The sequence below is a fragment of the Neoarius graeffei genome, chromosome 19 (genome assembly GCF_027579695.1).
Source record: "Neoarius graeffei isolate fNeoGra1 chromosome 19, fNeoGra1.pri, whole genome shotgun sequence".
NCBI classification, from domain to species: domain Eukaryota; kingdom Metazoa; phylum Chordata; class Actinopteri; order Siluriformes; family Ariidae; genus Neoarius; species Neoarius graeffei.
The window spans coordinates 20,767,114-20,779,277 of record NC_083587.1 but is presented as its reverse complement, the minus strand read 5'-3'; the positions used below and the strand labels follow the sequence as shown (position 1 = coordinate 20,779,277).

General features: G+C 42.5%; 1 protein-coding gene across 1 annotated transcript in view; it reads right to left on the bottom strand.

The window, feature by feature from the left end:
- Positions 1-1,207: 1,207 nt before the first annotated feature.
- Positions 1,208-12,164, bottom strand: part of cdk8 (cyclin dependent kinase 8) — a 41,670-nt gene continuing 30,713 nt past the window's right edge. The window contains exons 8-13 of the mRNA XM_060899843.1: positions 7,167-7,236; positions 6,677-6,749; positions 6,399-6,496; positions 6,195-6,273; positions 2,343-2,498; positions 1,208-2,181 (exon numbers count right to left, since the gene is read on the bottom strand). Coding sequence (XP_060755826.1) covers positions 2,056-2,181; positions 2,343-2,498; positions 6,195-6,273; positions 6,399-6,496; positions 6,677-6,749; positions 7,167-7,236 — 602 coding nt within the window. The 3' untranslated portion in view covers positions 1,208-2,055. The remainder of the gene's footprint in view (positions 2,182-2,342; positions 2,499-6,194; positions 6,274-6,398; positions 6,497-6,676; positions 6,750-7,166; positions 7,237-12,164) is intronic.

The window sequence follows — 12,164 nt, the reverse complement described above, 5'->3', positions numbered from 1 at the left end:
CTCCATCGTTTGGTTTGTGTTCTCTCTGATCTTTCTCATGTTGGTTGATGACAAAGGGAACTTGGCCTCTGTGTCACCTTATATTTGTTCCCCAATTAATCAGAAAATCATGGATTACAGCTTGAAAGTTCCTACACATTCCAGTCAACTCAAAATACTGTACAATTTAAATGGAAACATGCTTCAGTTACATTCTGTTCACTGTAATTTCCAGGGGTGCCAATAATAGTGTTTCTGTTGAAAATAATTATTTCTTGAGTGATTTGTTTTTCTCTGAATAAATTTATTTAAATGAAAGTTTGGATTTTTCTCATTTCTTTCCAGTGTGTGATGAAGCGACTTCACCAAAAGGTGCATCTTTTTCTAGAATGATTTTTCAACAAACCTTTTCCTTATTGTTGTTTACTGTTCAACAATAATTAATATTTTGAGAAATTTCTCTAATATCTTCCTAATTAGGGAGAGGCTTGAACATGTAAAATTTCATAAACGCAAGTCTTCTCAAGGGCGGCACGGTGGTGTAGTGGTTAGCGCTGTCGCCTCACAGCAAGAAGGTCCGGGTTCGAGCTCCGTGGCCGGCGAGGGCCTTTCTGTGCGGAGTTTGCATGTTCTCCCCGTGTCCGCGTGGGTTTCCTCCGGGTGCTCCGGTTTCCCCCACAGTCCAAAGACATGCAGGTTAGGTTAACTGGTGACTCTAAATTGACCGTAGGTGTGAATGTGAGTGTGAATGGTTGTCTGTGTCTATGTGTCAGCCCTGTGATGACCTGGCGACTTGTCCAGGGTGTACCCCGCCTTTCGCCCGTAGTCAGCTGGGATAGGCTCCAGCTTGCCTGCGACCCTGTAGAACAGGATAAAGCGGCTACAGATAATGAGATGAGATGTCTTCTCAAACAGATTTTGCCTCTACGGGTGTGTTTTAGTCTTCCGTCATTAAAGAAAACCTTAAGATTCATTCATTATTCAGAATCTGCTCCATTTCTAGCAGCACACACACAGTCATTGTAAGGATTTTCTATGAATATAATTATTAATATTACACAGCATCTATGTTTAATGAATTAATTCCTGTTTTTGTTTAAAAAAAATTTCCTAATGTCATCATCCAAAATGTCCCACGGTCAGATATACCTATCCTTGTGAGGACTTGTGGTCCTGACCCAAATATAAAAACACACATCCACACACAAAGAGCAACAGGGTGACGTGCCATTTTAAACATTTCCAACTTTATTACCAGGATACTTGCTTCATGTAAAATATTTCATTACAATACAGTACAACGCATCGTCAATCTGCTCTCCACGCAAGTCTGGCCGTCCTCAGACTGACCCCAGGCACAGACCTGCAACTCTCACAGCAAAAAACGGAAGCCTCTTTCCTCTCCTAACGTGAAAACAAAGCCAAAAAACATTAAATTAGAACTACTAAAGTCAAGTTTTTAATTCTCCATCCCTCCCTTCCCAGTGGCCATTAGTGCTGTTATCCAGCAGGGGGCACTAGATGCACTTGTCAGACTCCACTCAGCAGCTCCAGCACTGGGAATACACTTCCAGCAATGACCTGTGTGTAATCTCGTGTGTGTGTGTGCCTGCGTGTGTTATATTCTGTCAATGCTGGCAGTCATTAATTAATTAGCAGCTTTAGTCCTGGAGATGCTGGGAGTTTTGCTGATTTGAGAAGCCCCTCAGATTAAGCGCAGCTTTCAGTACCACTTTTTTTTTTTTGCTCTTTAGCTTTTTTTTTTTTAAATGTTCATTAATGACTTTGTGAAAGGTCACAGCGAAGAATCTCAGCAAAGAATTGGACAGATGACCCATGGCACAGACACGTATTCATCCTCCGCCTTTCATCTTCACGCTTTTCCACGCAAATTCTCCGTCGTCACGGTGATGGGATGCGTTGTTATGTTAGTTTAGGTCTTGGCGGTGTCTCTATGGTAATATTACACGACAAGCGCCCATAAGGAGTAGGACTGGCCAGGGTTTCAGGTACCGTGGCCACACCCACCTCCCGTCTCAGTACGTTCTCTCTGTGGGGCGCCAGGTGGGCATGGGCTCAGTAGCGGTGGGTCTGGTGCGAGTACTGTGGAGGCTGCTGGGAGGTAGAGGAGTATCCCATGCTGCTCTGGGGCAGTGATGTGCTTGGTCCTGGGTTCTGGTAGGCAGCATGTGGATTTGAACGCTGTAGCAGATGATCAATCAGAAAATCACACACTTAGGATCAGAGGATTTTTTTTTTTTTGTTATTCCACATCACATATGAATAGGTTTCCTGATGGATACAAACGTTTGTGAACGTACGAGAACTATGCAGCTCTACAGTGTTTTGCGCGTTTCTGTTACCTGGTAGTCTGAGGTCATGATCAGGCCACTTGAGGTAGTGGTGGGCGGAACCACTCTCACTTTTTTGAGAGGCGGGCCTTGTGCGTGGCTGTTGTCAGGGTTGCCAGTATGCCCCGCCCCATTGGTGTGGTTGTTCCCTTGTTGCTGCTGGTTCTTCTACAGTTATGAAATAGACACAAAGACTGAAAACGCGAATGTAAACGTTCATGGAGAAAACTGTTTAGCATTCATCATGAAAGTATATATATACATACACACACCTGATTCCAAAAAAGTTGGGACAAAGTACAAATTGTAAATGAAAACGGAATGCAATGATGTGGAAGTTTCAAAATTCCATATTTTATTCAGAATAAAACGTAGATGACATATCAAATGTTTAAACTGAGAAAATGTATCATTTAAAGAGAAAAATTAGGTGATTTTAAATTTCATGACAACAACACGTATCAAAAAAGTTGGGACAAGGCCATGTTTCCCACTGTGAGACATCCCCTTTTCTCTTTACAACAGTCTGTAAACGTCTGGGGACTGAGGAGACAAGTTGCTCAAGTTTAGGGATAGGAACGTTAACCCATTCTTGTCTAATGTAGGATTCTAGTTGCTCAACTGTCTTAGGTCTTTTTTGTCGTATCTTCCGTTTTATGATGCGCCAAATGTTTTCTATGGGTGAAAGATCTGGACTGCAGGCTGGCCAGTTCAGTACCCGGACCCTTCTTCTACGCAGCCATGATGCTGTAATTGATGCAGTATGTGGTTTGGCATTGTCATGTTGGAAAATGCAAGGTCTTCCCTGAAAGAGATGTCGCCTGGATGGGAGCATATGTTGCTCTAGAACCTGGATATACCTTTCAGCATTGATGGTGTCTTTCCAGATGTGTAAGCTGCCCATGCCACACGCACTAATGCAACCCCATACCATCAGAGATGCAGGCTTCTGAACTGAGCGCCGATAACAACTTGGGTCGTCCTTCTCCTCTTTAGTCTGAATGACACGGCGTCCCTGATTTCCATAAAGAACTTCAAATTTTGATTCGTCTGACCACAGAACAGTTTTCCACTTTGCCACAGTCCATTTTAAATGAGCCTTGGCCCAGAGAAGACGTCTGCGCTTCTGGATCGTGTTTAGATACGGCTTCTTCTTTGAACTATAGGGTTTTAGCTGGCAACGGCGGATGGCACGGTGAAACTCACATTGATAACATTACCCGGATAGCTTTCTTTCATCTCAGAAATATTGCCAAGATAAGAAATTTAATGTCATTACATGACGCGGAAAAACTAGTTCATGCTTTCGTTACCTCCAGGTTGGATTATTGTAATGCCTTACTGTCTGGATGTTCCAATAAGTGCATAAACAAGCTCCAGTTAGTTCAAAATGCAGCAGCAAGAGTCCTTACTAGAACTAGAAAATATGACCACATCACGCCTGTCATATCCACACTGCATTGGCTCCCAATCAAATTTCGTATTGATTATAAAATACTACTATTGACCTTTAAAGCATTGAATGGTCTCATACCACAGTACCTGAGTGAACTTCTGGTCCTTTATGACCCGCCACGCCTACTTAGATCAAAAGGTGCAGGCTATCTGCTGGTACCTCGTATAGTGAAGGCTACATCAGGGGGCAGAGCCTTTTCTTACAAAGCCCCACAGTTATGGAACAGCCTTCCAGGTAATGTTCGGGAATCAGACACAGTCTCAGTGTTTAAGTCTAGGCTGAAAACATATCTGTTTAGTCAAGCCTTTTGTTAATGGTGTTTATGAGGTAAAGGTGTAGATCTCGAGGGTCCTCAGACATAGAGTGTTTTGGTAAACTGGGATGTATGGATGCTGTCAGTCCCCACTCGCTTGCTCACTTGAGTTTGTTGACGGTGTAGTGGCTGCTGCTTTATGTCCCGGGGCTCCCTCATGCCTGTGTCACCTTCTGACTCTCCCCTTTTAGTTATGCGGTCATAATTAGCTGCCGGAGTCCCTGCTTGTACTCAGTGCAATATGTATACTGTTCCTACTTATTCAGGTGACATTGGGCATACCTAACAACCTGTGTTTTCTTTCCCCTCCCTCTCTCTCCCCCTCTCCCCAAATCTGTCCCTCTGAGTTACATGGAGTCAACAGGAAATCTTTTGGTGGAGAGGGTGGAGACCTCGACTGGCTCTCGTAGCCTGCAGGGAATCGGCCGTCAGACATTCTGTCGCATGTCCCAGACCCGGTGAAATGTAACTGAATTGTCTTGGCCAGCCCTAAGGGTCCCATCTGCATCCCATCATTGCTGAGGAGTGTGCTCCCATCACCCAGTCAAGCATCCAGCCAGAGCAGGCCATGATATTTTTTAACCATATTAACATGCCATTGTTGTGTATTATGCCTGATGTCAAGACTCTCGTCTCTGCGAGCCTACCACACAGACTTAATACTTGTGTCGTTTTTAAGGCATACCTAACAACCTGTGTTTCCCCCCCCCCCCCCCCCCCAAAAAAAAAAAAATCTGTCCCTCTGAGTTGCATGTCAGTCCTGGGATCGAGGTGCTGACCTCTTCTGCCCCTCAGACCTGCTTGATCCATCCAGATGCCCTGTGTCTGGTTGGAGTCTTATCGCATCACTCCTGTGAAGGACGGCCCCATGAGGACAGTTGAAAGTCACACCTGGAGGACGCTCTGGACGCTTACAGTAATGCTTTTATGGCTGAGGACTACAGTTGACTTGTTAACTTTAGGACTGCAGTTGTCATGAACAGTTTTGCACTCAAGTTTCCATCAATGAAGAGTTTATAACATCAACGAAACTGACTTCATGTTAAAACTGTTAATGTTATAGTCATGTTGTCTGTTGTTGCCCAAATGAGGATGGGTTCCCTTTTGAGTCTGGTTCCTCTCGAGGTTTCTTCCTCATGTCGTCTGAGGGAGTTTTTCCTTGCCACCGTCACCACAGGCTTGCTCATTGGGGATAGATTAGGGATAAAATTAGCTCATGTTTTAAGTCGTTCAAATTCTGTAAAGCTGCTTTGCGACAAATGTTTATTGTTAAAAGCGCTATACAAATAAACTTGACTTGACTTGTGTTCACAGATAATGTTCTCTGGAAATATTCCTGAGCCCATTTTGTGATTTCCAATACAGAAGCATGCCTGTATGTGATGCAGTGCCGTCTAAGGGCCCGAAGATCACGGGCACCCAGTATGGTTTTCCGGCCTTGACCCTTACGCACAGAGATTCTTCCAGATTCTCTGAATCTTTTGATGATATTATGCACTGTAGATGATGATATGTTCAAACTCTTTGCAATTTTACACTGTCGAACTCCTTTCTGATATTGCTCCACTATTTGTCGGCGCAGAATTAGGGGGATTGGTGATCCTCTTCCCATCTTTACTTCTGAGAGCCGCTGCCACTCCAAGATGCTCTTTTTATACCCAGTCATGTTAATGACCTATTGCCAATTGACCTAATGAGTTGCAATTTGGTCCTCCAGCTGTTCCTTTTTTGTACCTTTAACTTTTCCAGCCTCTTATTGCCCCTGTTCCAACTTTTTTGAGATGTGTTGCTGTCATGAAATTTCAAATGAGCCAATATTTGGCATGAAATTTCAAAATGTCTCACTTTCGACATTTGATATGTTGTCTATGTTCTATTGTGAATACAATATCAGTTTTTGAGATTTGTAAATTATTGCATTCCGTTTTTATTTACAATTTGTACTTTGCCCCAACTTTTTTGGAATCGGGGTTGTACACACACACAAAAAAAAAAAAAAACCCTCCAGGCATTGCAGTATCTTTTGGGAAATTTTCTAACAGGATCCAAATATTTTGTGACGGTTTTAGCCTTAAAAACGTCAGAATTTCCTCACTTTATCTGCCTTGTCCTCAGGTTCCTCCTCAGTCAGGAACTCGCGCTTGGGGTACGGGATCTGGCAACCGGCAAAGACACTGGGGGGGGGACAAAAACCCACCATCAAATTACACTCACACACAAGAAGTTAAAAAGAAGAACTCCCGTTTGAGGCAAAACACTATGCTTCATGTCTGAGCAAGAAGAGAGCAGAGTCACTCACTCAGAGGTGGGAAGAGGCTCCTCCAGGAAGTACGGGTCCTGCATGGCCTGTTCAGATGTGATCCTGCGGATTGGGTCCATAGTGAGCAGCTTTTGTAGCTGAAACAGAGACAAGACTCATATCAGTGATGTGGATACAGCATCGAATCATTTCTCATTTTTAGATTTTTTTTCTAATTTGTTAAGGATAATATCTTAAGATTTTGAGCCAACTGGTTTCAGTTTTGCGATGAACGTTTTTCTTCATTTTATGCTACGGCTCTGCGTTTCAAAACTCACCAAGTGGAACGCTTTACTGTCAGGTTTGACTTTATGCTTTTCCATGTATTTTATAAGGCTGCAGTTAGTGTATCTGCAAAAAGAAAACAAAGTGACAGTGTATACATTATATAGCCAAAAGTAAGCGGACACCTCAATTTGGTTGATCATCCCATTCCAGCGGTCATAATAACCTCCGTTCTTCTGTGAAGGCTTTCCACTAGATTTTAAATGGCACTAAAATCTCAGAATAGCAATTCAGGAACAAATCGAATCGGTCTGAAAACTGTACCATTTAAAATAGACTTCACAAGCAGCCTGCACACCACAATCCTGGAGCTGATCGTAACATCTGTAAAGCTTGTCCTTGTGCATAGTTACGGTCACTAAGCTACAGTCGGTCAATCATTACATAAAGCTCATACGTTTCTAGCTGGACGAGATGTGCAACTGGCTACGACACGGTCTTCACTCGAAACCATGCACAAACACAATGAAGGCAGAGACTCACGTGTTCCTTCTGAAGTCTTTCATCAGCGTGGAGTGTTCTGGCATCTTCTTAATGTCCTCCCAATCTTTATCTGGAAACAAAATGAAAATAAATAGGCCTAAAATTTGGAGAAGTACGGTACTGTGCAAAAGTCTTAGTCACATGTAAAGAAATGCTGTAGACTAAAAATGGCGTAAAAATAATGAAATGAAATGTTTCAACATTAAAAAAAATACTATAAACAGTAATCAGTAAGCCATAATAAATCAAACAGTCAATATTTGGTGTGAGATGACCCTTCGTTTTAAAAAAATAAAATGGTAGTCTGAGGTCCAGTGAGTGCAGTTGTATGCGGAAATGAGCTGTAGGTTTTACTGAGCGTCTTACAGAACCAGCCGCAGTTCTTCTGGACACTTTGACTGTCACACTCGCTTCTTCATTTTGCACCAAAACCCAGCAGCCTTCATTAGGTTTTCTTTTTTCATCTGAAAAATGCTCTCTTATGGAATATGCTGCTCAGATACAAACTTTTTTTTTCCTGTAACATTTTATTTTGTGCTGGAAAATGAACGTTTGGACTCTAAAACGTTTGTCATGTTTTGACTTGATAATGTAGAAATCATAAAATAGGAATCTATAATAAAAAGTTAGTGTGAAGGAGAAAAAAAAAAATAGGGTGCCTAAGATTTTTGTCCAGTACTGTAGCCTGTAAAAAAATAAAACAAACAAACAAACCCTTGCTATCAGCCTTGCACTGGACATACAACACAGACACAGATGAGGACCGGGCCAGCTTTTCTAAAGCAAGTTTGCAGCAGTTTTTTTTTCCAGTCCACATTAGCGAGTGATAAAGAGACAGGTGACACTTCACTTTCTATATTTGTGCTCGACACTGAGCTGTGGTTTGTGCAACCACGACAAGTGACAGTGAGACAGGTGAAATGAGATATTCTCAACAGAGTAAAGTGACAAATCCAAATGGTTGGCTAAAACAGTGGCGACTGGTGGTCTTTGCAATCGGGGAAGCTCGGTTTTAGGATTACGTAATAAAATGTCAATTTGTTGTTATTTATATGCAAATTCTGCCTGTTCTACTCCGACTAGTACTCGAGTTGAGGGGGGATGCCATCCCCCCGGAACAAAAAATGGTCAAAATCATCCCCCCTCCCTTCCCTTGAGCAATTTTATCAATAAATGTGGACATTACTTCTATTTAACATTGGAATTAGAAATGTCATTCCACGTAGCTTTGCTGAAACTGAGCATACAATAAGCTACCGCGAGAGAGGGCGCGCGCAAGCGAAGCGTTTGAGGAGGTGACATTCAGTTGGGGTTCCGTTATTTTTGATTTCATTCGGCGTCAGTGACAGCAGCGGATTGCAGCATCATGGCCAAGCGGAGTGGACAGCAAGACCTAAGCAAGTTCGGATTTAAGATCGCAAGAAAAAAAAAAAAACATTTCAGGAGGTAAGTCAAGAGTTACGAATATCAGTCCCACTTTCTGTGAGCCCACTATCATGCTGTAAAGTTACCGTTATGTAGCCTAATTTGTGGGCGGCGGATAACAACACAGCTATCATAATGAATGTTAGTTTGGAGTCTAGCCAGCTATCGATAGCTTACTCAGGTTCACGTTAGCTTTGATTTCTTGTATAAGGCCATTAATTTAATCAGCCTGGACGTTCGTGTGTTATTCTTCAGGCAACAAAAAGTGTTATTCAAGACAGGAAGGCTAAAATAAACGACACTAGCAATTTTGAAGGCTTCATTGCCTCATTAGAGAGCCGGTCACAACATGCAAGGCTGATTTACAATTTACTGTTGCTTGTTTTAGCTTATTGGTTCCCTACCTACCTCTGTATTTAACTCAATGTTCAGCTTTGAATAAAAATTCTATTGACTTGATATGAAAAGATTCAGCTGTTCATTTACATTGCCTGCTGAGGTTTTAATAAATTATTTACCAAATGATTTAAAAGGAGCCTACCGGGGCGTCGTGGCTCAGGTGGATAAGGTGCCATACCATAAATCCGGGGACCCGGGTTCAATTGCGGCCCGAGGTCATTTCCCGATCCCTCCCCGTCTCTCTCTCCCGCTCATTTCCTGTCTCTACACTGTCCTATCCAATAATAAAAAGGTGAAAAAAGCCCAAAAAAATATCTTTAAAATAAATAAAAGGAGCCTACCATGACTATGAAGTTACACTTCAAATTGGTCATCTGCATTTCACCCTAATATGGAGAATGTGGTCGGTATGTCAGCCAGGAGACTGACTAAATATGACACATGACATCCACACTGTGCATGTTTTACAGTAAAATACCAGTGTATTATGTTTTTTACAACAATAAAAAGGGTACACAGTGTGTACTACACACTTTATCAGCACAAAATACTGAATGTCTGGTAAATGAACAAGGTCCACAGACCTACGTTGTGTGCAAACCCTCCTAAAAGCAAACCAGTTTCCCACCGACGGACCGACCGATGGGTCGACACGCGACTAAAAATTTCACCATCCCCCCAGTTTGATTTTACAACTCGACCACTGACTCCGACTCTGCCAAGTAAACTGAAGCATGCACATGAATTTAAGTGTCCCTTGTTTTTCTCATGCTTTTTGTATGCTCTGTCAAAGTTGGTCAAATCTCCAAAACCCAGTTTTGACCCAATAATCCATCCCCGGGATGGTCTCATTAAAAGACAAGGCCAACAGGACACTCTCTCGGTCAAAGCACTCCCAGTTAACCAGTTTACTTTGTCATCCTAAGACAGCTGACATGAGCGATTGTGTCTCGGTGACTTGTGAATTAAATCGATCCTGGGCATTGATCTGCCCTGTTGTTTAATTTCGAGCCTCTCCTCATAAGGAAGAGCATCAAAATCAAGTCTTCTCCAAAATCATATCGACAACATTAGCAACGCTTGCCATTTCGCACAGCTAACAGCTAGCTGGCTACATTTCCCCTCCATTGCCTGGCTTAAAATAAACAGCCTTTACTGAACCTAAAGGAAAGCAAGTAACAAACTCTACAATTTTATTTACAGTATATACAAATGGAAATAGGAACTGGATACTGATAGGGATAAAAAACAACAACAACAACAACAACAAAAAACAAACAAACGAGCAGCAGCGGGTCTCATGACTTCATGTGCCAACACACTGCATGGACTGAGCTTGAATTCCTCTGATCGGTGCGACGTATAATTTTAAAACGTTGTCAGTCACATGACATTCAAAAGAAATTTGAGAGTTCCTCCAACTATCATATAGAAACCCAGCGTCCAGCCCCGTCTTACTGTCACTGACTTTCCACAGACCCCCAGTGAAGTCGATGGGTCGGGTTTCTACAGGCTTCTACGGGGGGGGGGAAATTTCGGAACCCTATGGGTCCATGTGGCTACTGCTTATAAATTAAATTGTTTTCTGAAACCATGTCCATACAGTAAATATAGCATATATATTTACAGTATGAGGCAGTAGCCACAAAAATGAAGCGTAATCCAAAAATGAACAATTAAAAAAAAAAAAAAAAAAAAAAATCACAGAAGTAAAATATACCAAGTGTCTATACTTTATATTATTCTACTCTTACCTCTTACAGTTTTCGAAACTGAAACCTCAGAACCGAGCCTGACGTACACACACTGTCGCCATGACCCAAACTCTTATTTCCCGGAAAAGGCTCGGAGCTAGAGCTCAGTGGTCTCAATACTCTTTTCGACAACTTCTGTGATTTTAAATTTCATGACAACAACACATCTCAAAAAAGTTGGGACAAGGCCATGTTTACCACTGTGAGACATCCCCTTTTCTCTTTACAACAGTCTGTAAACGTCTGGGGACTGAGGAGACAAGTTGCTCAAGTTTAGGGATAGGAATGTTAACCCATTCTTGTCTAATGTAGGATTCTAGTTGCTCAACTGTCTTAGGTCTTTTTTGTCGTATCTTCCGTTTTATGATGCGCCAAATGTTTTCTATGGGTGAAAGATCTGGACTGCAGGCTGGCCAGTTCAGTACCCGGACCCTTCTTCTACGCAGCCATGATGCTGTAATTGATGCAGTATGTGGTTTGGCATTGTCATGTTGGAAAATGCAAGGTCTTCCCTGAAAGAGACGTCGCCTGGATGGGAGCATATGTTGCTCTAGAACCTGGATATACCTTTCAGCATTGATGGGGTCTTTCCAGATTTGTAAGCTGCCCATGCCACACGCACTAATGTAACCCCATACCATCAGAGATGCAGGCTTCTGAACTGAGCGCTGATAACAACTTGGGTTGTCCTTCTCCTCTTTAGTCCGAATGACACGGCGTCCCTGATTTCCATAAAGAACTTCAAATTTTGATTCGTCTGACCACAGAACAGTTTTCCACTTTGCCACAGTCCATTTTAAATGAGCCTTGGCCCAGAGAAGACGTCTGCGCTTCTGGATCGTGTTTAGATACGGCTTCTTCTTTGAACTATAGAGTTTTAGCTGGCAACGGCGGATGGCACGGTGAACTGTGTTCACAGGTAATGTTCTCTGGAAATATTCCTGAGCCCATTTTGTGATTTCCAATACAGAAGCATGCCTGTATGTGATGCAGTGCCGTCTAAGGGCCCGAAGATCACAGGCACCCAGTATGGTTTTCCGGCCTTGACCCTTACGCACAGAGATTCTTCCAGATTCTCTGAATCTTTTGATGATCTTATGCACTGTAGATGATGATATGTTCAAACTCTGTGCAATTTTACACTGTCAAACTCCTTTCTGATATTGCTCCACTATTTGTAGGTGCAGAATTAGGGGGATTGGTGATCCTCTTCCCATCTTTACTTCTGAGAGCCGCTGCCACTCCAAGATGCTCTTTTTATAGCCAGTCATGTTAATGACCTATTGCCAATTGACCTAATGAGTGCAATTTGGTCCTCCAGCTGTTCCTTTTTTGTACCTTTAACTTTTCCAGCCTCTTCTTGCCCCTGTCCCAACTTTTTTGAGATGTGTTGCTGTCATGAAATTTCAAATGAGCCAAT